Source organism: Limanda limanda, chromosome 2 (assembly GCF_963576545.1).
Source record: "Limanda limanda chromosome 2, fLimLim1.1, whole genome shotgun sequence".
NCBI lineage: Eukaryota > Metazoa > Chordata > Actinopteri > Pleuronectiformes > Pleuronectidae > Limanda > Limanda limanda.
Window position 1 is genome coordinate 27,152,143 of NC_083637.1, and position 22,821 is coordinate 27,174,963.

The window sequence follows — 22,821 nt, forward strand, 5'->3', positions numbered from 1 at the left end:
AGTTTAATGGATTCTTTCCTGACTGATATATTGTCCTTCCACCATGTATCTTGGTAATCCATCCAGTGGTTGTGTGTAATCCTACTGACTAACAGACAAACGGATGAAATCATATTCTACTTTGCTGAGGCGATTGTTTATTCATCATGAGCGACATTAACAGGTCTCAGAAAGTGGGTGCTCACCTCTCATCCTTTATTTCAGCCATAAAGGATTTTATCATCAAGCTTTTTTGAGTGCAACATTTCACTTTTATAAGTTAAATAAACAGGGATTGTCCATAGTTAATTGGTGTTTTTGTCACTCGCTCACAGGCATCGTACATTGATATCATGAAAGATTCATGTTCACAGAATAAATAGTATTTTATTGACCAAAAATGACAATTGACCTATTTAAGTGCACAATACATTTCACAGCACACTGCCTTTAAGTCATTTAAATAACATTAACACATCTCAAGAAGTTACTACATAAGTCTTTCTGGATTTCAAAGAAGAACTTGGGACGATCACTCCAAGGGACAAGTACACATAAAGGATTTTCGCAATGCATCATAGCACCACTGCAAAAGAAACACTGTAGCATCTTAAAGAAACACACAGCAATTGTGTTTTTTTGTCACTATCTGTCCCCCCTCATACATCCAAGTGGATCCTCTGGTGCCGTTTCAGGTTACATTTCTGGGTGAAGCGTTTGCCACAAGCCACGCAGCAGTACGGCCTCTCCCCAGTGTGGACCCGGCGGTGGGCTTTGAGGTTGCTCAGCTTGGTGAAGCTGCGACCGCAGAGCGAGCAGCAAAAAGGCCGCTCACCTGTGTGAGTCTGCAGATGAGCCTTCAGGTTGCTGGGGTGTGGAAAGCACTTTCCGCACAGGCCGCAGCGCAGGATGTTCCTGGGGCCAGTGTGAGAGTCTGTGTGCGCTACGGGGCTGGTGTGATGTGCGATGGCAGACTGGGATCTGACGCTGACCCACTGGGCATCGGTTCGGCTGAGTGGCGCTGCCTGTTTGTCTACCAGGTGATCCCGCTGGGCCGAGAGAGGAGGAGGTGGGGCGGCTTTAGATGTGGAAGGAATTCTGTTGAGGGGATTTGAGTTCACAACCTGAGAATGAGCTATAGACAAAGCTGCTGTGCTGCTGTTCGAGAGCGTGTGAGGGTTTCTTTTCAAGGGTCTGTGGAGGTGCTGTATAGCGGCTTGCAATTTGAGACCTGTACCGCCTTTGGAATGCAGCTTCACAACCTCCTGCACAGTTGCTTTATGGTAAATGTGGTTCCGTTTGTGTGCTTCTGAACTCAGTCTGTGCTGTTTCAAAGAGAATGAGAAAGACTTCATTCCAGACTTTGGAATTTCTTTCTTTACCGGAGGCTCACTTTCCTCACAGCCGTCAGAATCAATAGTTATTTCCTGCTTTATCTTCACACCCAATGTTTTGCTGTTTTGTAGACTAGCTTCAGAGGATCCTGACGGTTTAGTCTGGGTAGCCTGAGCGTGAAAGTCTGCTGTTACAGATTCAGACAGCTCGTGTTCTGCACGCTTTAGAGAAGCTCTCGTTTTGGCTGAATCATGATCATTCTCAGCCCCAAGTCTGTGATTCAGCAGAAGCCCAGTCCAACTAGTGTCCATTTCCAAAGCTGGGATGTGTGATGGATCTGTAGCCATGTGCGTTTCTTCTAGTTCTTCAGGAAAACAAAATGCTGCAGATATCTGTGAGCCTTGCCTCATGATATCCCTCAACAGCTCCTCACTGTTCACTGGAGTCTGTTTTGGTTGTGCCTCAGTCCTCTCAGATATGCTTTGTGATTCCAGTCCTGCTTTGCCTGGATAATGAAAAGAAGTGGGGGTTATATTAATGACTTCAACGGTAGAAGCTTACCAAAAAAGTAAGTCTGTAGTTGTCACGGCATGTGAGGTCAGCATAATAAATATGTGACTACATGAAATTCCATCCACCGAAATTGTTTTGGACTAAATAAGCCTAATTATGTAAAATAATTGATGATCTAATTCTGTTTATTACAGAAGCTAGGTGCGTTGGTGCAACATAAATTTGAGAAACTGCCTGCATGTGAAGATATTAACCTTTCTATCCACGACCCACAGCAGCAGATGTATTCTGAAATCAACAAGCTACAGAGAAAAGTGAAAATGTTCCCACTGGGACGGATCGAAGGGGAATTTTATACAAGAAAGAAATTAAAATTTGCTCAAAAATCAGTTCCTTTTTGTAGAAATTACTGAGAAAATGGGGTTGATGAAGCCAAGATGCAGAGCCCTTATTCAAGTGCACAGACTCTCATTCACTGCTCAAGGCCTGTTGTTATCGATGCCCTTTTCCTATTTAAAATCCAGAGGTGACTGTGAGCCTGTTCCACCTAAACTATGGAACAGGCTTCCTCCTTCTATCAGATCTGTTGAATGTGTTGTCTGCTTTATAAAGCTCCAGAAAACTAATTTCTATGGATCAGCCTTTTTTGTTATCACTCTACGTTTACCTTAAGTCAGGGGTTCTCAAACTTTTGCAAGCTGGGCCCCCCCAAAGCTGGTTAGGGGTAGTTAGGGGTATTTTAGGGCCCCTATCCGTCTGTGACATCGCCCGCCCCGGAGAGTGTTCAGGGGGGCTCGCCCCCCACTTTGAGAACCACTGCCTTAAGTTATTGGTTATTTTGGTTAAATGCTTAATTGATGCCTATGTGTATTGGAGAATGCTTGACTGTGTGTAGTTATACTTTTTTGTATGTATTCCTGTATTTAGGCTTATTTGAACCTATATGTGAAGCACTTCTATGTTTTAAAGTGCAACATAATTAAATTTTTATTTAAAGGTTTTTTTTTGTTGAAATTATTTGTGGGTAATTATTTCCATGTTACCATGAGGCAAGTCAAAGGTTCTCTTGTATTTAAAGCTCATTAAACAATATTATGATCGTTATTAAACTACATTAATCTCATTTTGAATGATTTTTTGCTAGTTTTACCAGTAGTACCCTTCTCCACATTTAAACAGTACAAGATAGATACAGATATATATATATATATACATCTATCTATATATATATATATATATATATATATATATATATAGATAGATGGTTAGGGAGGTACTAGAGATCAAAAATCTAAAAATAAAATTTTGCATAACATGTATTCATTCAAATATATTAAAATACCCCCATGCGAATGCTGTCAGACATGGTTGAAAACTTGCTCGTCTGTGGCACCTCCTCCTCTGCTGCTAATATGCGAGTCCACATTTGTAAAGTTGCAGCCCCACTCTGTAACTGCACAAATAATCCTTACGATATATTGTAACTGTTCCATATATAGGGCCAGAAAATACAAGTGTCATAGAGCTAGAATGATAAATCTACCAAACATTAGCCTGCTGCAGGTATACGCATGTATTGACTGATGAGTAACAAAAAATACAGCTCAGCAACTGAACAAAGCAGTTTAATATATGTGCTGCCTCCTCAGGACCCTCAAAATGTCACTGTATTTTTGTGGTTGGTGTAGTAACAGCTGAATCAAACACTGATATAGTGGAGTTGTAGTTGGTTGTTTGGCTCCACTTGATCAAATCCCAAATCAAAGGTCAAAAAATAACTTCTTATGTGCAACATAGTGGACCTAAATGATACAACACTCACCATCAAGAGTATCGCTCCACCCTCCCGAATGCACAGATGAGATACCTTCTTCTTCCTTCACATCCACAGCTGGCACCACTTCCTCTTCTTCTGCTGCCTGAACAGTAACCAGAATAAAAGAGCACAGGAGGATAAGGACATACTGTGTGAACACAAGTAATTCCTGGACCACACATGAAGGACCGCCCACTCATCTGACGTCTCTGACACGCTACAGTTAGGGTTCATCATGTTGATGCATCTCAGTGACCATATGTTAATTTGTTTGTGCTCACCGCCAAAGTATCAATTTTGAGCACCAGGTCATGACAATAACTTTTATTAAATTGGTAAAACTTTCTCCACAGCAGCAAAAGATTCATTCAGACTGGCATTCCTCTCTCTACCTCCCACTCTCTAGCTCGCTTGTTCAGACACACAGACACTGTTGCATTGGATGCATCTGTAAACTCAGACTAGGTCAAAACTAAATGATTTGGTCTTCATGAACAAAAATGACGCACAATATTATTTGCACGCGGAGGAGGGGAAGCTAGATCACAAGTGGTCACAGGAGACACATTCAGGATGCCTCTTAATACCAGATGTGAACGTACATGGCCCTGGATGCATTGACTTTCACACAGCTAACAGTACGGACACGTGAACCCGACCACCTCCCAACGTGCGTTCACACCTGTAGCAGAGCTGTTCGCTTGTGATCAGATCACAAAAACCACATGTTAACACCAGGTGTCATAGTTACATGAAGCAGCCCACCTGAGATTCCCTCTCTGGGCTGGGGGCAGCTGAAGCGTTGTCTGCCTTCAGTGGCAACTCTGATGCAACTTCTTGTCTGTGGCTTTGTGTCCATCTTTCCACAGGACTCCCCTCTCTCTTCACAGCAAAGCCCCTCAGCACATCTGGAGAAAAGAACCCCTGAGGTGTTACAAACACATCAGACATCCATTGAGATACATCTGCACTCGTGTGTTTCTGCTCTTACCATCCTGTTGCTGCTGGTGGTCGCACCGATCTTCTGACAGCTCCACGTCCTTCTTGGCGCAGTCCACACACCTCCCTGTCTTCTCTCCCTCTCTGTCACTTAACTTCTTCTCGGTCCACTGCAGCTGCATCCGCAGGGTCTCCACCTCCTTCAGAAAGCCGTCCTCCACCAGCCTGGTCACCTCGTACATGGCCGTCTTCACCACAGACTCCATCACATCCGAGAGCTGCGTCTGAAAGGTGACCATGAGAGAGTCCAGGTCCGACATGACGGACTCGCTGCCTGCTCCCTGTTGCACGACGTGTCTGAGTTGGTAAATAAACGAGGCAGACAGAGTTGTCTTGTTGGGAGATTCTACCACATGTTGTTTAGGTTTTTCTCGCCATTGTCGCAGAGCTGCCTCTGTTCAGCAATACATGATGTTGTTGTTGTTGTTGTTGTTGACTGCCTTCATGACAGCTAGCAAGCTAATGTCACTCCTTAGCTCAGATGTAGCATTCGTATGCTAACCACCGTGCGCGGCATCAAACGGTGAACAAAACGAGCACAACTACGAATGACACAAACCATAGTGTAAACGAACGTGTTTAACTACGTCGGGACGCGTGAGTCGTTTCCACAGCTACCGGCTGTGAGAGCTAGCTCGATTTGTTTAAAGAAACGCTGGTGCTCGGTGCTCATTGTTTTTGCTCGTGATGTCGTACATGACGTAGTACGGTGGCCTTCCATGACATGTCTGAATGAGACAACGCGTTTTAAAGAGAAACCCATAGGTTGCTCCCAGTTGCTCCACGTAGAAAAAAATGTGTGCGTGTTCCAATGGCATCTGCTAAAGGGGACAAAACGAGTGTTGCATTATTTTAAACCTGTGCCTATGATTAACACACAGACTGTATGGATTCACATGAGCTGTTTTCAGAAATGACCTGCGGGTAAAATCAGGGGATATTGGCTAAGGACTTTACTTTTAGTCTCCCTAATATAGTATATAGAAATGTTAAATTCATACTTTATTATCCCCCTCAGGGAAATGGATCAGATGCTTTTAGATTACCGGTATAAATATATGCCATGACAAGAGATCATAGCTAATGTATACTAAGTGAAAAAAGGTTTTCACTATTTTTATGTAATTATTTCTATTTTACCTGGAGGCAAAGTGAAGGGTTCTTTTTGTATTTAAAGCTCAATAAATCACATATCATTAAGCACAATTAATCCCATTATAAATTAGTTTTTACTTTCATCATAAGAAACTGACATTTAAGGATAACTGTTCCATTTACAGGGCAAAAACTATACGTTTCATAGAGCTGGAACAGTTCATTTTTTCGGGGCAATGAATCAGATGTATAAGTTGATTAATTACACTTTGACATTGTGGTTTTTGGGGAGAGAAGTTTCCATAGTAATCCTGTTGATGAGGCCAGGTCATTCCTGAGAAGGTAAAAATGGATGATGGGGGTGCATTCAAACACTACACAGACAGAGTTATTTGATTTGTTGATCAAAATGACAATATGCATAATATGTATGAATTCTGCAAAAATATTCAAGCTTAATGGATTTAAATATGTACCACTAGTTTCTGCACTTGACTTACTATTTTAGCTTGTTATAAGTGATCTACGAGAACCACTGCTTGTCCTTCTGTCACAGGAGCGTCACTTTGTAGAACTTATTTCAATATTTTAAAATAAAAAAACATAAAGCATATATAATTATAATTTAATATTTATTCCTCAGTATATGTTATTTATGTATTTTATTGACATTTAGATTCAATTCTACCGAGCCAAAATAAGAGGTTCTTCCTGATCAAGACTATGGTTTAATGATCACAACTCTCAGATAAAAACCTTGATTTAAAAAACAAAACAGTTGGAACAACGGTGTGATAGAAATGAGATTATGTATTTGGCCTCATTGATTTTATTTACAGAAAACATTTACAGACACAGAAAACGAAACCAATGATAAAAGAATGAGGGAGATATATAGAAATATAATTTTTAATTTCCTATACAGTCTGTAAAGTAGTCACAAGGAGGATGTTCCTCAGTCTTGTGTATTTTTTTCTTTAACAAAATATGCAGCAAAAACAAACAGGTATTGGATGTTAATTTAGTTTACATTTTTCTCAGCCATTTTTGGATAAAAGAAGAACATAGTTATCCCAACAGAAAATACGACTGAGTTTTTGCTATGTTCATGAAAAACAACCATGACTTAAATTATCTGATGCTCTTTCCCCAAAATGCCCATCGTTTCATAAGTCTGACATGTGTTTGCGCTGATGTGATTTCAGATGGTCGAGGCGTTTGAAGCTGAGGCCGCACACAGCGCAGCTGTATGGTCTTTCCCCCGTGTGGGTGCGATGGTGAACCTTCAATATATCCGCCCGTGTGAAGCTCTTATCACACATGGTGCACCGGTGAGGTTTTTCCTGTGTGTGAATTCTCCGGTGCAGCTTCAGATTCCAGAGTCGACTGAACTTGTTCCCACACACAGTGCAGCAGTATGGTTTGTCGCCTGTTTGGCCACATTTATGTGTCTTTAGTTCAGAGAAAGAAGGGAAACCTTTTCCACAATGGCTGCAGAGGTGGAGCCCCTGACCAGCATGAATCCTCTGGTGGACTTTGAGGTTACACGCTTGAGTGAAAGTCTTTCCGCACTGGGTGCAGGAGTATGGCGGCCCTTGTCCTGTGCCTCTATGTGTCTGCTTGTGAGCTTTGAGAGAGGCAGAATCAGGGAATGACATGGAGCACAGGTTACAAACGTGTCTCCTCCCTCCTCGCCCTGCTGCCTGATGCTGCAGCCTCTCTCCCAGGTTTAAGGTGTCACTGTATGAATCTGAGGCCCCATACATATCCTCTGTGCTGTCTAAAGTGGGGTCAGGTCGGAATCTGCCACCTGAATCCCCTGACACACGGTCAGGGTACAAGACACCCGGGTCCTGTAGATATCCTTCCTCATTAATTAATAAACAGCTGAATCCTCCACTTACATTAATGTTAGTCCTTGAGGGTGAGCCTGCAGGTGAACTGACCCTTTTGCTCCGTGGTACTCCTGTTTGGTACGCTTGATGCTCATTGTCCTCAGGTGCTTCCACATTCCCCTCATAGTGCCCCATGTAATTCAGATCCTTACCTAGATGGGATGGTGATACTTGTAACCCATCTAAGTTGCCCATTTCAATCATGCTGTCATCGCCATAGCCCGTCTTGTCAAAGCCAGCCAAGTCTTCCATGTCATACCTGTTTGGGAAAAGTGGTTCGGACGGGTCGCCCGAGTGTCCATGTTGGCCAGAGTCTGGCCTCTGGTCAAAGCCAGCCTCCCAGGTCACATGACACTTTGGGATCTTCTGGTCACTGAAGCGTTTACTGGGCCCTGGCAAACCTGATGTATCTGTTTCTGTCCAATGAAAGGAGGAAAATAAGCATTATAGGTGTACAGGAACAAACATGATAAATCCAGCATTGAAAATGTGAATGATATAATTTATATTTTTCTAATACACCAGTAGCTGTAATAATGATATATCTCAGTATTTCTCTAGTGTGTATGTTATTATGAACGGGGAATTTTAGGTAAAACTATTTTGATGTAAATGATTCAACCCTGTGTAGATTAGAGGAGACTTTTATTTTGAATGTTATAATTCCCATTTTCCAAATTTGTAACTTTTCTATGAAGTGAGTAAAATATCCTAAGTTGCTAAAATAGTTTGGAAATTATCTTTACAGGCATTTCCCTCTGAAAACAAGAATTTTGTTTTCTATTTAATTTCCATGCATTGTATATATGAATATGTGTAGTTACTTTAACCTAACATAAAGTGAAAGCATTTAGGTTTTTACAATTCAGTGATTCTTCTGCAATGAAAGATCCTGTGAAGATTTAGTGTGTGTTTAATGCATGTTTGTATTATTGTAGTATTTTTCTGAAAGGATAAAATGAAAGACTTAATTTAGTTTTTAATATTATTGGCTATATGTCTCTCATTTGTCCTTGTTTTTCCTGCACAACGCTGTATTTCTGTACCGAGAAGAGTGTGTGAGCCACAACACCTACACGTGACTCAATTTGATACTATTACAGATTCCTTTAAAAAAAGAAATTTGCTTTCAGTATCTGCACACTGACCATCCAGATTGACTCCCCATCTCTCTTGGGACTCGTTGGTTTCTGATGGCATGTGAAGGGCTTCCTCCTTGAGCATTCTTTCCAACTTTTCACCTTGTACACCTGGAGACTGGAAGATAAGCAGAATGACAGGATTAATGCACAAAGTTTAACTCTGCACTCCTCAAGAGAAACTCTAAGCTTGGCATTTAATCGATAGGATTACATTTTGTAGCATAGCTTTAAAAGAAGAAATTAACCTCCACTTTACTAAATATAGTACACTATAACCTAAAGTAGTGAAGCTCATTTAGTGTAATAGATTGCCCTCTACCTGTGTTGCCCTCATAGCGCAGTGGCTCCCTGGTTTTGTGTCTTCCACTTCATGGTCATGTGTGGCTACATCAGTGCCCTGGGAGCAATTTATCCCTTCTTGCAGCATACTCTCTTGTTTCAAACCTTTCTCTGTAACAGAAAAATTAGATGTTTTTACATTAGACAATATGAATGATCTGGAGGATATTTAAAAGTGCAGATGAGGCATTCCTCTTCTTGATTCCCCCAAAATATCAAAAACATTCAAAGAAAATTTTCCAGCAAGCTTGCACAACTGGTGTACTGTCTGGTAAGTTGCCCAATGCTTTCACTTGTATTTCATGGCCAAATGGGGGAGATTGAAGACATTTAAAAAAAACGCTGATTTAGTTTCTGGTCGCTTGGGGCTAGCAGGAAGAACCGTGATTGTGTGCAATACATTTTTATTTTTCATTTTCAAGCTGTAGAGAGGCAGCTTGTAGCCAAGTAATGCATTTGCGTGGTGTGATAATACATGACTCACCCTTACCTTTACTACAGTTGATGCGGGTGGGGTGAAACTTTACACGGAAGTAACTTTTTTTTCCAACACTCTAAAAATGATTGGGTTAAACTTTAAACCAGTGTTCAATCAATATAGTATGCATTACTACTTTAACTGGGTTCAGGCATCACTGGGTTATTGTGACCCACTGTTGGTGTTATATATGAACTGGGCCCTGTACTACAAAGCCGAATTTGTGCTCCTGGGCAGGTTAAGTTGGAGAGAAGAGATCAACCTGTATAAAAGGAAAGAACAGCCCACTGGCCAATCAATTTTTTTTTAGACATAACATCAGCATTCTTAGAGGATCCATTGGAGCTGGTGTGGATTGTTAGAGTCAGAGCGGGATAACCACACATAGTTTAATACTTTAACCTTTAAGTAGATTTATCCTATAAAATTCAATATTTTTTTGAGATGGAAGAGAAATGGTTTACAGATTCTTTCCCTCTCTCTCTCTGTGTGATCGCAAACTGGGTAAAACAACAGAATTTGTTTTGTCAGCCTTCTCACTCTTAGCAACACCTCATGTTATGAAAAAGCAATTTGATCAATTAATAGAGAAAATATTGATTGGTGCAACTTTTCAGCCAGTGCATTGGTATAATTCCTAAAGATGATTTGTATTTCCTTGTGTTTACATTGTATGTTTACTTATTGTTACTATTACTGGTGTTTATTTTTTACTCCTCTTTGCTGCAGCAACAAAGCAAATCTTCCCCCCTGTTGGACTAATATGTATGATCTCATCTCGTGTTGTGCAGCCCTCACCAATGATATACCAATGCTCCTACTCAAAAACCTTTCATCCAGGTTTGCCACTCAAATGATGTTGCTGATGTAAATTCATAGGGAAGCTTTTAGAGTCATGTATGAGCAGTCAGGTGGCTGAATAGGGATGAGAAACACAGGCTCACCTGTAGCTCTGGGTCTCTCCTCGACTCTCCCGCAGTCCACACACCTCCCTCTCCGGTCCCCCTCTCTCTCCTTGCGACGACCCTCGGACCACCGGAGTCTCCTCTTCAGGGACTCCACCTGCTCCCTGCTCCGGGTCACCTCATCCAGGAAGCTGTCCTCCACCAGCCGGGTGATCTCGTACATGGCAGCCTTGAACACGGTCTCCATCACACCGGACAGCTGGGACTGAAACGTCACTATAGTCTCAGCCATTGTGACGAACAGTGTGTGACACACTCAGCCGATCACTTCCAGTAAAGTGGTTAGAAGCGTGCTAAATGCTCATTTGGAATGAGTGACGTGTGTTGACCACATCCACGGACCGTCTCTTAAAACTAACGTTACTTAACGCAAACCTGTCAGTGTTTAACACTTTGTACACATATACTCGACTGTCTGCATTTACCCGATGGTGGTTTTTAGCGAATGTTACCAAACGGCTGAGTCGTTGGAGATGCCCATGTTAGCTAACTAGCCTGCTGCGCTAGTCTAGATTCGAACACCTCCTGAAACGCACTACATGAAAACATTAACCTGCCATATTTGGCACGAATAGAGTCTGTGTCCGCTGCAGAGTTTGTCTTTTATCACAAATAATCCGGATGGTTTCGCTATGATCTATCGGCGCATACTGATGAGCTTTCACGTTTCTTCTGGATTCCGTAAACAACGGCACTTCCGGGATTTACAAGTACGGGTCGGGAAGTGGGACAATCTTGAGCTGTTAGCAAAGAGGGTCCCTGTTAATAAATTATGTATTCTGCTTGAGGGCGACACGTGGGGCGCTAAGATGAACTAGAATAATTAGAATTTTATCGTATTTTCTTAGTACGGGAAAATGTGTGAAAAACAGAGACTTTATATGGGTGAACACACGGATTAGGATCGAAGCGTACCAACCGGATGTAGCGTCGGACTCCCTCCCGCCTCGGAGTCTATGTGCTTCCTGTATGTGTGCGTCATACAAAGTGGAGAGCAACGAGAAGGAGCCATGTTGGAGCAACCCCCGGCCCTCCGAGCTTCACAAAGCAAATCGTCTGAGGAAACTCAGGGGCACGACACATCAGACCCCACGATGTCCACCGGCGATTTCCAGACCCGCTTCGCCTCCGTCATGGAGAGCATGCTGAAGAGTTCCATCAAGGAGACATCCACACTTTTCGAAACTACGGTCGACGAGCTGAAGGCAGAGATCTCCAGAATCAAGAAGGAGAATGATAACCTCAGGGCCAGATGCAGCCAGTTGGAAGAAAGACCGTCGACCGTTCACAGCAGAGGAAGCCAGGCTCCTCCGCAGCCATGCTCTGAGAAGCGTGACATAGCTGTTCAGTGTGGTGAGTTAGGGCGGGGGTCAGAGAAACGTTAACAAAGGGCAGTTTGGACCAACATATATTGACTGCTGCTGATGCTACGTGAAGTTGTAAAGCTTAAAACTGAGTATATTTGTGTTATATGCTCTATAATTATAGCACCTCCTGTCTATTTGTCTATGTGGAGCTCAGGTTTAAAGCGTGGTATCCAAACCAGGAGGGGAACCATATTGTGCTATCTTGGCTAGCAGAAGGATTAGATCCCTACACTGATGATGTCAGGATGTGACCATTTGGATTCCAGTAAATTGGAAACAGGCTGTGCATGTCCACTACCTATATATTAAATACCTCTTTACTACCTTTTTAAAACCATCAATTGACTTATAAACCCTGCTTCTTTAGCAAGCTGACTGTGAAAAGTGTTAATCTTTCTTTTAGCATAAAATCCATGACATCAGAACTAGCATCGGTGGCCATCTTGGATTTTGGGGTCAACAGATTGTCTTAATGTCAAAATGATGTCAGAATCACAATCTTTATGGTCAATTGACCACAAAAAGTGTCCTCATACATTATTCTAGGTGCTCTGGTTAAAAAGTTAATTTGTGTATCAAAAATTACATTTTCGCTCTACCAGGTGGTGGCCATCTTTGATTACGGGGTTAAGATGATGTCTAAATGGCAGATATATGTCAGAATAACAATCTGTATGGTCAATTTACTACAAAAAGTGTATTCATACTATATTCTAGGTGCTCTTGTAAAAAAGTAACTTTTACAAGATGGTGCCGGCTGCCATTTATGATTCGGCCCTCTAGCGAAAAATGCCGACATTGTTGTGAGGGACATGGGGGCTACATTTTTTATAAAAGGTGTAAAGAAGTCAAAGCAGTCGTCGAAACATATTAGCCAGAGAATGGTCACAGAATTGAGGTTCCTGACCCTACTAAGTCCTCTCTGCATCCTACCAACATCACTCCTCAAAGAAGTAATCAGTACTAATGGCCCTAGCCTTTCCTTGAATTATTAATTGCTCCCTTTCCTCTGAACAAGTCTCTTATTTTAAGAAAGTCACCATTCAGCCTTTATTGAAAAAGCCGAATCTTGACCAATCACTTCCACAGAATTAGAAGCCCATTTCAAAACCCCCAATTCATGTCGTTTCAAAAGTCCGACATTTTTCCCGGTCAGACTTGGACCGCCGTACGTTATGACACCTGCCAGTCTGTCCCATTTCAGACCCAGCTTGTTCATGCAGGCATCTAACTCCGTGAATAGATCACTCCCTGTCGTTGTCCCTTTCATTGACAGCAGTGCTGCCAGCTACTCCGTAATCTTCAACTCCTTTATCCCACGCACAAGTACGAATAAAGGCCGATTTGTGCTACGGATACGGACAGATAGGACCGCCCTCTCTGCCGTGGAACGCCCTCTCCGAGCGCCTCAGAGAGCTTTTCGTGCACCTCTGATTTTTGTAACTCTCCGTGGATATTTCGGATAGCCTACGGACAGGCCTTGGCTGTGATTGGTCCGCTAACGACATCATTTCCATACGATGTCATTTCCGTACGATGTCATTTCCGGATTTCACATTTCCGGACCTCAAACTTCCTGCTTCTTTCCCTGTATCACAACAAACCCAAACACACCTACGATTCTACGATTAATGTGACGTGTGTGTTAAGCCAGCGAAGTTGTCCGGCTGACGGTGACTGGAGAGAGCAATGACGGCATGTGTGCACGGTCACATACAGTTATAACAAGTTTTCATAATGACGCTAGCGGGCTAGCAACCATGCTAACTGCGGTGGTAACAGTGCAAAAACCCGCTGTCACGACTTTAATTCCACTTCTATCATGACACTGTTTCTCAAACACCGTCAGGTTAGAAGCAAACACTGGGTAGTAGTTAGTGTGTGGAAGCTGGGGTTGAAGCTAGCTGGGGGGAAGCTAGCTAGCTCCGTGTAGCTTCAAGCTGTGGAATTAGCAACACAGTTCGGAAACAAGACCGGGGAACCGCTGCGCTAAGAAACGATTACATCAGCATTTTGACCTGCTGGGTGTCACTTTATTTTATTAAGTTGCAATCGTAGCCTACACTGTGTGTGAGGGAAGTGGGGAGTAAGTAAATAAACAGTGTGGACTTCTCATTACTCGTGAGGTAGGCTTCTCCAAGCTTGTCTTCCGTTGCGCCACCTACTGTTTGGCAGTGAATTGTTTTCAGACGGACGGTCGTCGGAAAAGCATAAATCAAAAAGAGTCGGTGGTATCCATGCGTCCCTCTCCCCGACACAGATACGTAGAAGCATAATGGAGCCTTAACTGGGCTGTGTCACGGACATCACAGCTCTCGTCCAAAGCCAAGGAGAAAAAGTCAAAATTTGCAGCTGAAGTTCCAGATTCCCCGCAATCTACTTGATCCTTCTCGTCACGGTTCGCCTGGATAGCGGGACGGCTTGCCCGGGGGCCGTTCAATGCCCAGCCCTGCCTTAGATGGTACAAGTCACATCTCTCAGATAGAAAGATTTCCATTGGAAATAACACCCCATCTTGACTCCACCTATGTGCGGAGTTCCACAAGGTTCCATTCTTGGTACCATCCTGTTTTCGCACATTCTCCCAATAGAAAATGTCATCAGCCATTTAAATGGAATGTATATCCTTCCTATGCCGATGACACCTAAATATACTTGTCCTTCAAGCCAGGCAACGTAAGTCAAGTGAGTGTCCTAGTGCCCTTCTATTGTTAAGGAATAGATGTTACATGAGCAGTCCCGACCAGCTAGCAGGCAGACCCCATTTCTCAATCCTCTGGCAGCCAATATTGTAACAACATCTAAAAATCTAGGTGTCACATTGATTCTCATCTGAACTTCAAAACACATGTTAATTAAATCTTGTTACATCCATCTAGAAACATTTCTAAAATCAAATTGGCCCCCCTGACTTAAAAGAGCTAATACATGTCTTAATTTTCTCCTGCCTTGATTACAGCAACACCCTGTATACATGCCTCAGCCAAACCGTAGTAACTCGTTTGCAGCTTGTTCATAACACCTCTGCTCATATTTTAACAAAAACATAGGCTCATATAACACCAATTATTGCGTCCCTTCACTGGTTACCAGTTAAATTCAGCATTGATTTCTTTTAAATACTTTAAATGCTCAGCATGGTTTGGCTCCAATATACATTTCGCAGCTCTTGACTTACTATAATCGCAGCTCTTGACTTCCTAACATCATTGGCTGTCTTTAGGTCAAGGCTGACTACTCGAGGTGACCGGGCTTTCTCTGTCAGGGCTCCGAGGCTCTGGAACTCACTACCAATATTTAAATCACTGCTCAAAACACGTTTTTTTTTTTATAGGAAAGCATTTCTAACATGCAAATTGTAACAATCTTTATTACAACCATCAGTCTTACAAAGATCGAGTGTGATGTTTCTTATCTCTTTTAAAAACCACTAATCCTATTTGTTTATGTTTCCAGACCTCGCTCCTTTACGCACCATGCTGGTGGATCAGTGTCAATCATTGGAATATTCATCATTGCAAAGCGAACAGCAACGATGCAGTCAGTGGGAGATGGAGAACAGTTTACAGGATCACAACTATGGGAATGCTGATTCCCAAATGACACTTATGCTTGTCAAAGAGGAGGTAAGATTGTATCCTAGCAGACGCATTTTTACTTTTGTTTATGCCATCTCGACACTGACATTTGTTTAACTCCTCCACAGGAATCTTATGATGATTCGTCTTTGCTGCCTGTCATAAAGCAGGAGGACGATGAGCCCAACGTATTTTGCGGCAAAGTCACAAATGAAGGTTAGAGAAAATTACCCTTTTCCCCCCAATTACAGTTGAATAACTTGTGAATTTGATACATCCTTCAGAACTTGATAAAATTTGGTTAAAATCTAACTTCTTATTTCTTTTTTATTTATCCCCCATGGTATCCTCATCACCGCTGTACTTGGGTTCAGAACGGGCCACTGCTTGTGGAAATGAAAATGAAGGGCCTCTCATTGACCACGTCTGTTCAACTGGAGAGATGTTTAAAAATGATGAAGAGACTAGAGTCACCTCGGAACTACGCTGTCATGGAATGGATAATGATTTAGAAAGAGCCCAGAACCAACTATCTGAACCAGAGCATCACCTAGTTTTCACAATAAAAGGTGACATAGGGGACAAGACAGAGGGACAACTTGTAACGTCTGAAGAACACACATTTGTGACGGCTCAGCAACAACCCATGGTTGAACTTCAAAAGGAGCAACTATCAGTGGGTCCACAACAATGTCACCGCGAGGATGAAATGGCAATAAGTGAACAGACTGAGGCTACTGTGCACCAATATGCAAATGTGCAGTGTACAAAGGAACAAGTGACATATGAATCTGCAGCTCCAGTTTCCCCAAATAAACTGAACATTATTAATCCATCACCTCTGCAGAAACCTATGGAGTCTGCTGTGGGAGACGGGGAGAACAGTGAATTAGGTTCTTTACCTTTTACAGTGGAATCTTTGACTAGAGGATGTTCCTCTGACAGGAAAAAAACGTCTGGATCTCAACAATCTTCCATGGAAACTGAAGCTCCACCCACCGAAAATTCATCTGCAACTGAAACATTAAATTCTCCGCCAGCAGAGTCACCACAAGCATCACCAGTCCAGCTCAGAGAACGTTGCTCCTCTGTAACGCTTCAAGATGCAATGTTACTCGTTGAAGCAATGAATCGGTCAGCAGGGGAAAATTTCTTATCCTCTTTCAAAGGAATGAGGGAATCACCCCAAACCCAGTATGTTCCTCACATGGATTTGTTACAAACTATGGACAAGGTCTCAGCAGAGCCACAGACACTGACACTCCCTTCGGAAACTTGTGACGCTGCAGGCAGTCCCGCCATAACATTGCTGTCCACAACACAATCAACAGTACAGACACTTAGCACCAGTCCTCAGGTTACAGATTCCCATTCAACCAATAAACCCAAGCCCCACATTAAGAATGTCATGCAAAACCCTTTGGTCACAGCATCCAATATTGCCACAAAGCAACTGCCCTCATCAACCTCTGATACTCAAAAGAGTGAGCAGTCCCAACAGCAATTTCCTCGTCCGGTGATAAGATGGTTAACAACACTTAAACCGGGTATTGTCAATCCTAACAAAATAATTGTGGTGCACAGACCAGAAAGCTTATTAATGCCTTATCAATTTCCTGCACTGTCCCCAACCCAGCCTTCTACTCTTGTGTCAACAATTGTTGCTGCACAGAATAATAGTTTACTTTCATCTTCTACAGAAAGACCTTCCTTTTCCTCGCTCCCTGAGAAAACAGTATCTGAGGCCTCAAGAAAATCAGTTCCTGTTGCCCCTTTCCATTTGACAGTCACCTCAACAGACAAGCAGTCAGGCTTTCTACCCCAAACAAAAAGACAGGTGTCAGTTGTGGCATCAGGGACACATCAATCTCCACTGGAACAAAAACGCTCTGCAGTGGTCAGATTATTCAGGCTGCCAATTTCTGTATCAACGAAAGAATCTGTGTTGGTCCCAAAACTACTCTCATATGGATTTCATGAACGGCCATCAGAGATGCATGTGACATCCCCGAACATTAGCCCCAGTTTAAAAGAAACTGCAGATTCTTTGTCTTTAAATACCTCTCAGTTTTCAAAAGAGAAAAATAACAATCAAGATATGTACCACAGCGAGTATGTGCCGCCCCCTACACCACGCAAGGTGTCAGCATCAGTCTTTGACATATCAACAGAAGCAATCAGCAAACCTTCAACTGTTGAGCCTATTTCTAACTTGGAGAAGGAAATATCCAGCAATGCACTGCAAGGCTGTGCACGTTCTAACGACGCACCAATAGCGGAGAAAGGATCAGCTAACCTGATACAGCTAATCCCTATCCCGTCCAAGGACAGATCTCACCCTCATTTGCAAATGAGCCAAACTCAATTCTTGGCACAGCTGAGAGTGTTACCTGTGGTCCAAGCCCCCCAAAAGGTAAACACTCAATCACAATTTGAGTAAAATGATTTTTCCTGTCAAAAATAATATTTGCATTCATAACCACACATTCATGCAGCCTCAATTAGGCATCGTGAAGAAAAGGGTTGCAGCTATTGATTTTTAGTTTGGATTATTGTGACTATTACCTTTTCATTTACTTGTTTAAAAAACAGCTTAAAATGCCATACATCTTCCCACAGCCCAAAGTGGTGGTACACAGAAGTCTTGTGTTTGCAATAATGAATGACAAAGAGAAACCGTGTAAATCTTCCAGTTTTACAAGCTACAACCATTGAATTTATCATTTCCTCCAATAAATCCTTGATAAAGGATGAAAACAATTTGCATCAAGAGTTGCTGAATAGTTTTCTGTTCATTGGCTAATGAAACTTTTTTTTTTGTAGGCCGCCGTCAACGATGTTGCAGATGCAGGAGCTTCTAGTGCAGAAACAAGCACCAAAGGCAGGAAAAGGTTGGAGAACAACACCGTCATGGCCCGACTCCGATGTCACCTGAAAACTCACTTGCCTACTAGAAGAAGCGAAACAAAGCCATATCCATGCACAGAAAAGGAAATTACTACTGTGCGTCCTAAGAAACATAGATTACAGAATGACGATCCAAATAATACAAACACAACCACTGAACAAATTCCAGTGAAACCTAAAGAAGCGGGTTTCGTTGAAGACGTTGCATCTCAAAACAAGGCTGCTAATGACTCCATTCCTAATAGTCCAAGGACTGGATTATGTAGAGACCCAAAACCCAAGAGGAGTGTAAGTGAACCTACCAGAAGGTCAGAGCCTAATAGTGAAACCACTCCTAAACGCGGTAGGAGGTCTAGCTCACGTAAAGTTAGTGTATGTTCTAAAAATGTTAAATGCAGTTCTGTTACTCATGTAAGGCCTAGTTCAACTAAAGATGGGGCTAACTCTAAACGGACAGAAGGCAGTGTTACCCTTAAAAATACAAAACCCACCACCAGGAGGATCAGTTCAAGTAAAGGTGGTGCTCCCCTTAAACAGACTAAATCCTCTTCTGTGAGTGCTAAAAGGTCTCCTTCAACCAGACAACAGTCAAGTCTTAAGAAGACTAAATCCTCTGCTGCCTCTCCCCAGAAATCTAATTTAAGTGAAAATGTTGCAAAACGTAAAATGTCTACAAGCGAAGTGATTGCTGTAAGCCAATGGTCTGCTGTCACCCAACACAGTTCGAGCACGAGACAGTTTAAAAGGGAATCCAGTCCTTTAATTCTTTGGAGGAAAACCACAGATATTGCTCGACCAAAGACTAAATCTGGCTCATCAAGTGTTTGTTGCCCTAAATTGGCTAAAGATGGTGTCAGTCCTGCAAAGAGTGTAGAAACCCCTCCTGCTAAGAAAGCCAGATTGAATCAGGAAGTTACAAAGCCTGAAAAGAATTTAAGCGGTTTGAATGCAAACAATTTTGCGAAAGCAGCAAAAGCAACAACATCAGCTAAAATAAAAAATTCAAATCAATCCAAACTTCAGAATGCAGCTAAAACAAGACGGTTAACAGAGAGAACACATAAGGCCCGAGCTGTGTGGACTCCACCCACCAAAAAAGCCAGTGAAACACCTGTCAGTAACAATCAGTGTGAGGAGTGTGGCCGCATCCTCAGCTCCAGTGCTGCACTTGAGAGCCATGTCGCTCTTCATAGAGGAAGCAGACCTTTCTCTTGCACGCTTTGTCAGAAAACTTTCCCGGACGCCAAGGGTCTTGTCAGGCATCGCAAGGTGCACAGCAAAGGTAAGAGTCACATCTGCAAGGTGTGCGGGAAGGGTTTCGCCTACGGTTTTACCCTCACCACACACATTCAGAATGTGCACAACAAAGTTAAAGCCTTTGTCTGCCAGATCTGCGACGAAAGGTTCTTCATAAAGCAACAAGTGGAAGAACACGTACGAAAACACACTGGAGAGAAACCATTCCAATGCAACCTCTGTGAAAAAAGATTCATTCGAAAAGTAAAACTAGATGTACATCTGAGGTGGCATAACGGCGAGAAGAGACACTGTTGCTCGTACTGTGGAAAAGCGTTTTTAGATTCCAATAACCTGAAAAGGCACAAGTTCATCCACACAGGAGAGAAACCATATTCCTGCCCTCACTGCCCCAAACACTTCACACAGTCAGGGCACCTGAAAAAGCACGTGAAAAATATGCATAACATCACAGGATAGAGAGACTTAGAACATGATGTGACTATAACTGGTGTTGAAAAGATTTTTGTTTGTTTTTTCTTCGACAAATATCATTTGCAAAACGAATATAATTGGAGAGATGCCATCTGTTTTCGCATGTCGTTTATCAGAAAATAGTGTATTATTGTGTTTTAAAAAATGCTTCTAGGAATTGTTCAGCATGATGTGTTTATGTCTTCCTGCCAAGTTAACCATGGTCATCTCCCAGTTCTAGCTCCATATTTCATTTACTTATTTCATTTAATTTAACTTAGCAAAAGCCTTTTTCCTAATATGTCAAAGTACTCTTTTAAAGTAAAATGAAAAACTTATTTCCAGGAATATTTGTGAAAACACAACACTCATTTGTCTTTCTGTGATTTATTTGAACTCATAACCCTTTTTTGTGATAGCTGATATCAAAAGAACTGTGAGGTTATTTAAAACAGAGTTTGAAACACTATCTGTTACTTGATGGCTTGTTTTGGTTAATGTGATAGAAAAGTGCTGAGGCTAATCCTACCTCTAGTGGCCGTAAAAATGTACATGAGCTCTCTTGGACACTTGATCTTTATAGTCCTAAATATTGGAGCCCTCGCACTTTTTTACTGGAATATATTTCACTTTGATTCCTCACAATATCTTCTGTGGATATGTTAACATGTCTTGGTCTCTTTATGTCACTCAAAGTGTTGAAAATATTGTTTTGCTTTTCAGAAAAGATGTACAAAAAGTATAATTTTACAATAATTTTGAAATTTATTTGTTTCAGCAATTTTTAAGCAGAAAAGCCTAGCATTGCATCACTTTCTTTAAAATGTTTTAACATATTGTTTTTTCTAAGAGGTACTTAACAAAATTATTCTTTAACAATTTACAGATCCCTTGATAATGAAACATGTTTTATTATTATTTGCATTTATTAATTTATTATTTTCAAAAAAAATTACGAAAGAAACCAAGAGTTTGAATGTACACAATATTGGACTTTTCGGAAAGAATAGTAAATTATTTAACCAGACTAGGTAAAAAACACATTGTAAGTAGTTGCTAAACTGTAAAAATGTCAATAGTTTGAATTGTTCTAATGATTTTGAATATCTGTTGATTCTACTTTAACTCCTGTTGTTACAAAAAAAATGCTAATAAGGGTGAATTGCTTCTACTAATTTACCATTTGAAACAAGATCATGAGTGTCTTCACACTTGACATGTACAATTGTATCACAATTTAAGAAAGAATTAGTTTTATTTAATGCCAACAAATGTGACACTAGAGTCATCATGTCTAGTAGTCTGACATTCTTTACAACAATGACAAGGGTTATATATTTCATATTGCGATATTTTCACTTTGAGCCAGTGCACATTGGTTTCTGTTCATGTTTCCTTGAACACCTGCTCTGGTTCGGTGTAAAGACACCTTAAAAGAAGGGGATATTGTCCCATGCTGAGTATGGGAGTAGTGAGGCAGAGCTTCAACAGTCAGCAAATTCAAAGTCTGACTAAAGTTGTAATTAAAATGTTTATTTTGTAGTTATGAAAGTGTAGGTTTGAGTGCCCAATCTTTGTTTTAGTCTGAAAGATGTGTTTAAACCTTGTCTCCAATTTCTCAATTCTGACTTCATTGAAGATTGTTGGAGCCCCTTTTTTTTCAATTCAACCCTATATTGTTAATATTCTTTGATCTTGATAAGGAAATGTATATTATCTTGTTTCCCGCAAAACGGGTAATAAATGTCTTTGCCCCCTTTGCACTTTTTTGTCAAAAACATTTGATTTAGTTTTTATGAAAGTTGGTTGGCCTTCATTTGCTATTTGATTTCAGATCATTTGTATTAAAAAAGTTATGAAGTGAGTAGTTCTATTTCTGCAAGTCATTCTTCAGGATATGTTTATTAAGATGTTTATAAGATGTGTTTACTAAGCTCCAATTTTAAAAGCCGATTTTAATGAAACTTGCCAAACTTAGATGAGTGTATTGCGTCAAATGTGTCAGAAACAGAACAACTGACACAACCCCTTTTGTGTGTGTCATTTTAAAGTTAGTATAATACTCTGAAGATCCGCCACTCCTAACGGAGAAACCCCTGCTGTGTTCACACATTGTCTTCTCCTGGATTTCTACAGACTTAATAGGTCAGGCGGATAAAGTCCATAGAAACTGCAGACCGTTTTCTTTGGACATTTGCGTTCACACATGCACCTCAAAGATTTCGAGGACCTGTGGAGTCCAGTGCATGTCTGAAAGCAGCTTGCCGACCTGGTTCTCTGCCCTCTGAAGGTAAGATCACAGTTTTATGGAAAAAAGTCTTACCACAGCACTCCAACTATATATATATATGTGCATTAAAGAGCTTGCCCTTAAAAAAGGTTATTGCCTTTAGGCAATGAATCAAAGTTTTATTACATTCAATTTTGTCCACAGAAGATTATTTGCTGTACATCCATTTTGTTCCATGATAAATTCGGCTATAATGATGCTAATACTAACTCAGATTATCGATTGACTTTCTTCCTACTTCCCCTGCATGATATCTATTTGGGCACTTTGCAAGAAATGTTACAAGAAACCAATGTTAACATTTTAATGGGTAAATCTTGTAAGTGCTTGACTTCACTACACCGACCACACTGCAACCGAAGATTTGCCACAAACATTTTTATTGCAAAAACTGGAACAGGACAAAATATTTT

General features: G+C 41.4%; 3 protein-coding genes across 3 annotated transcripts; 1 reads left to right on the forward strand and 2 right to left on the reverse strand.

The window, feature by feature from the left end:
* Positions 1 to 206: 206 nt before the first annotated feature.
* On the reverse strand, positions 207 to 5,320 carry LOC133021892 (zinc finger protein 18-like). The gene is made up of 4 exons (XM_061088900.1): positions 4,635 to 5,320; positions 4,409 to 4,551; positions 3,650 to 3,746; positions 207 to 1,819 (listed from the first exon to the last, which is right to left on the reverse strand). Exons 1-4 carry the CDS (start codon positions 4,900 to 4,902, stop codon positions 639 to 641), a joined length of 1,689 nt encoding a protein of 562 aa, XP_060944883.1. The 5' UTR covers positions 4,903 to 5,320; the 3' UTR covers positions 207 to 638.
* Positions 5,321 to 6,589: 1,269 nt separating this feature from the next.
* Positions 6,590 to 11,223, reverse strand: si:ch73-109d9.2 (uncharacterized protein LOC565042 homolog). The gene is made up of 4 exons (XM_061088911.1): positions 10,536 to 11,223; positions 9,094 to 9,224; positions 8,781 to 8,889; positions 6,590 to 8,048 (listed from the first exon to the last, which is right to left on the reverse strand). The coding sequence occupies exons 1-4, from the start codon at positions 10,786 to 10,788 to the stop codon at positions 6,904 to 6,906; spliced, it is 1,638 nt and encodes a 545-aa protein (XP_060944894.1). The 5' UTR covers positions 10,789 to 11,223; the 3' UTR covers positions 6,590 to 6,903.
* Positions 11,224 to 11,557: 334 nt separating this feature from the next.
* On the forward strand, positions 11,558 to 20,920 carry LOC133027863 (uncharacterized). The gene is made up of 5 exons (XM_061095008.1): positions 11,558 to 11,909; positions 15,380 to 15,549; positions 15,630 to 15,717; positions 15,876 to 17,914; positions 18,325 to 20,920. Exons 1-5 carry the CDS (start codon positions 11,567 to 11,569, stop codon positions 20,122 to 20,124), a joined length of 4,440 nt encoding a protein of 1,479 aa, XP_060950991.1. The 5' UTR covers positions 11,558 to 11,566; the 3' UTR covers positions 20,125 to 20,920.
* Positions 20,921 to 22,821: the final 1,901 nt, after the last annotated feature.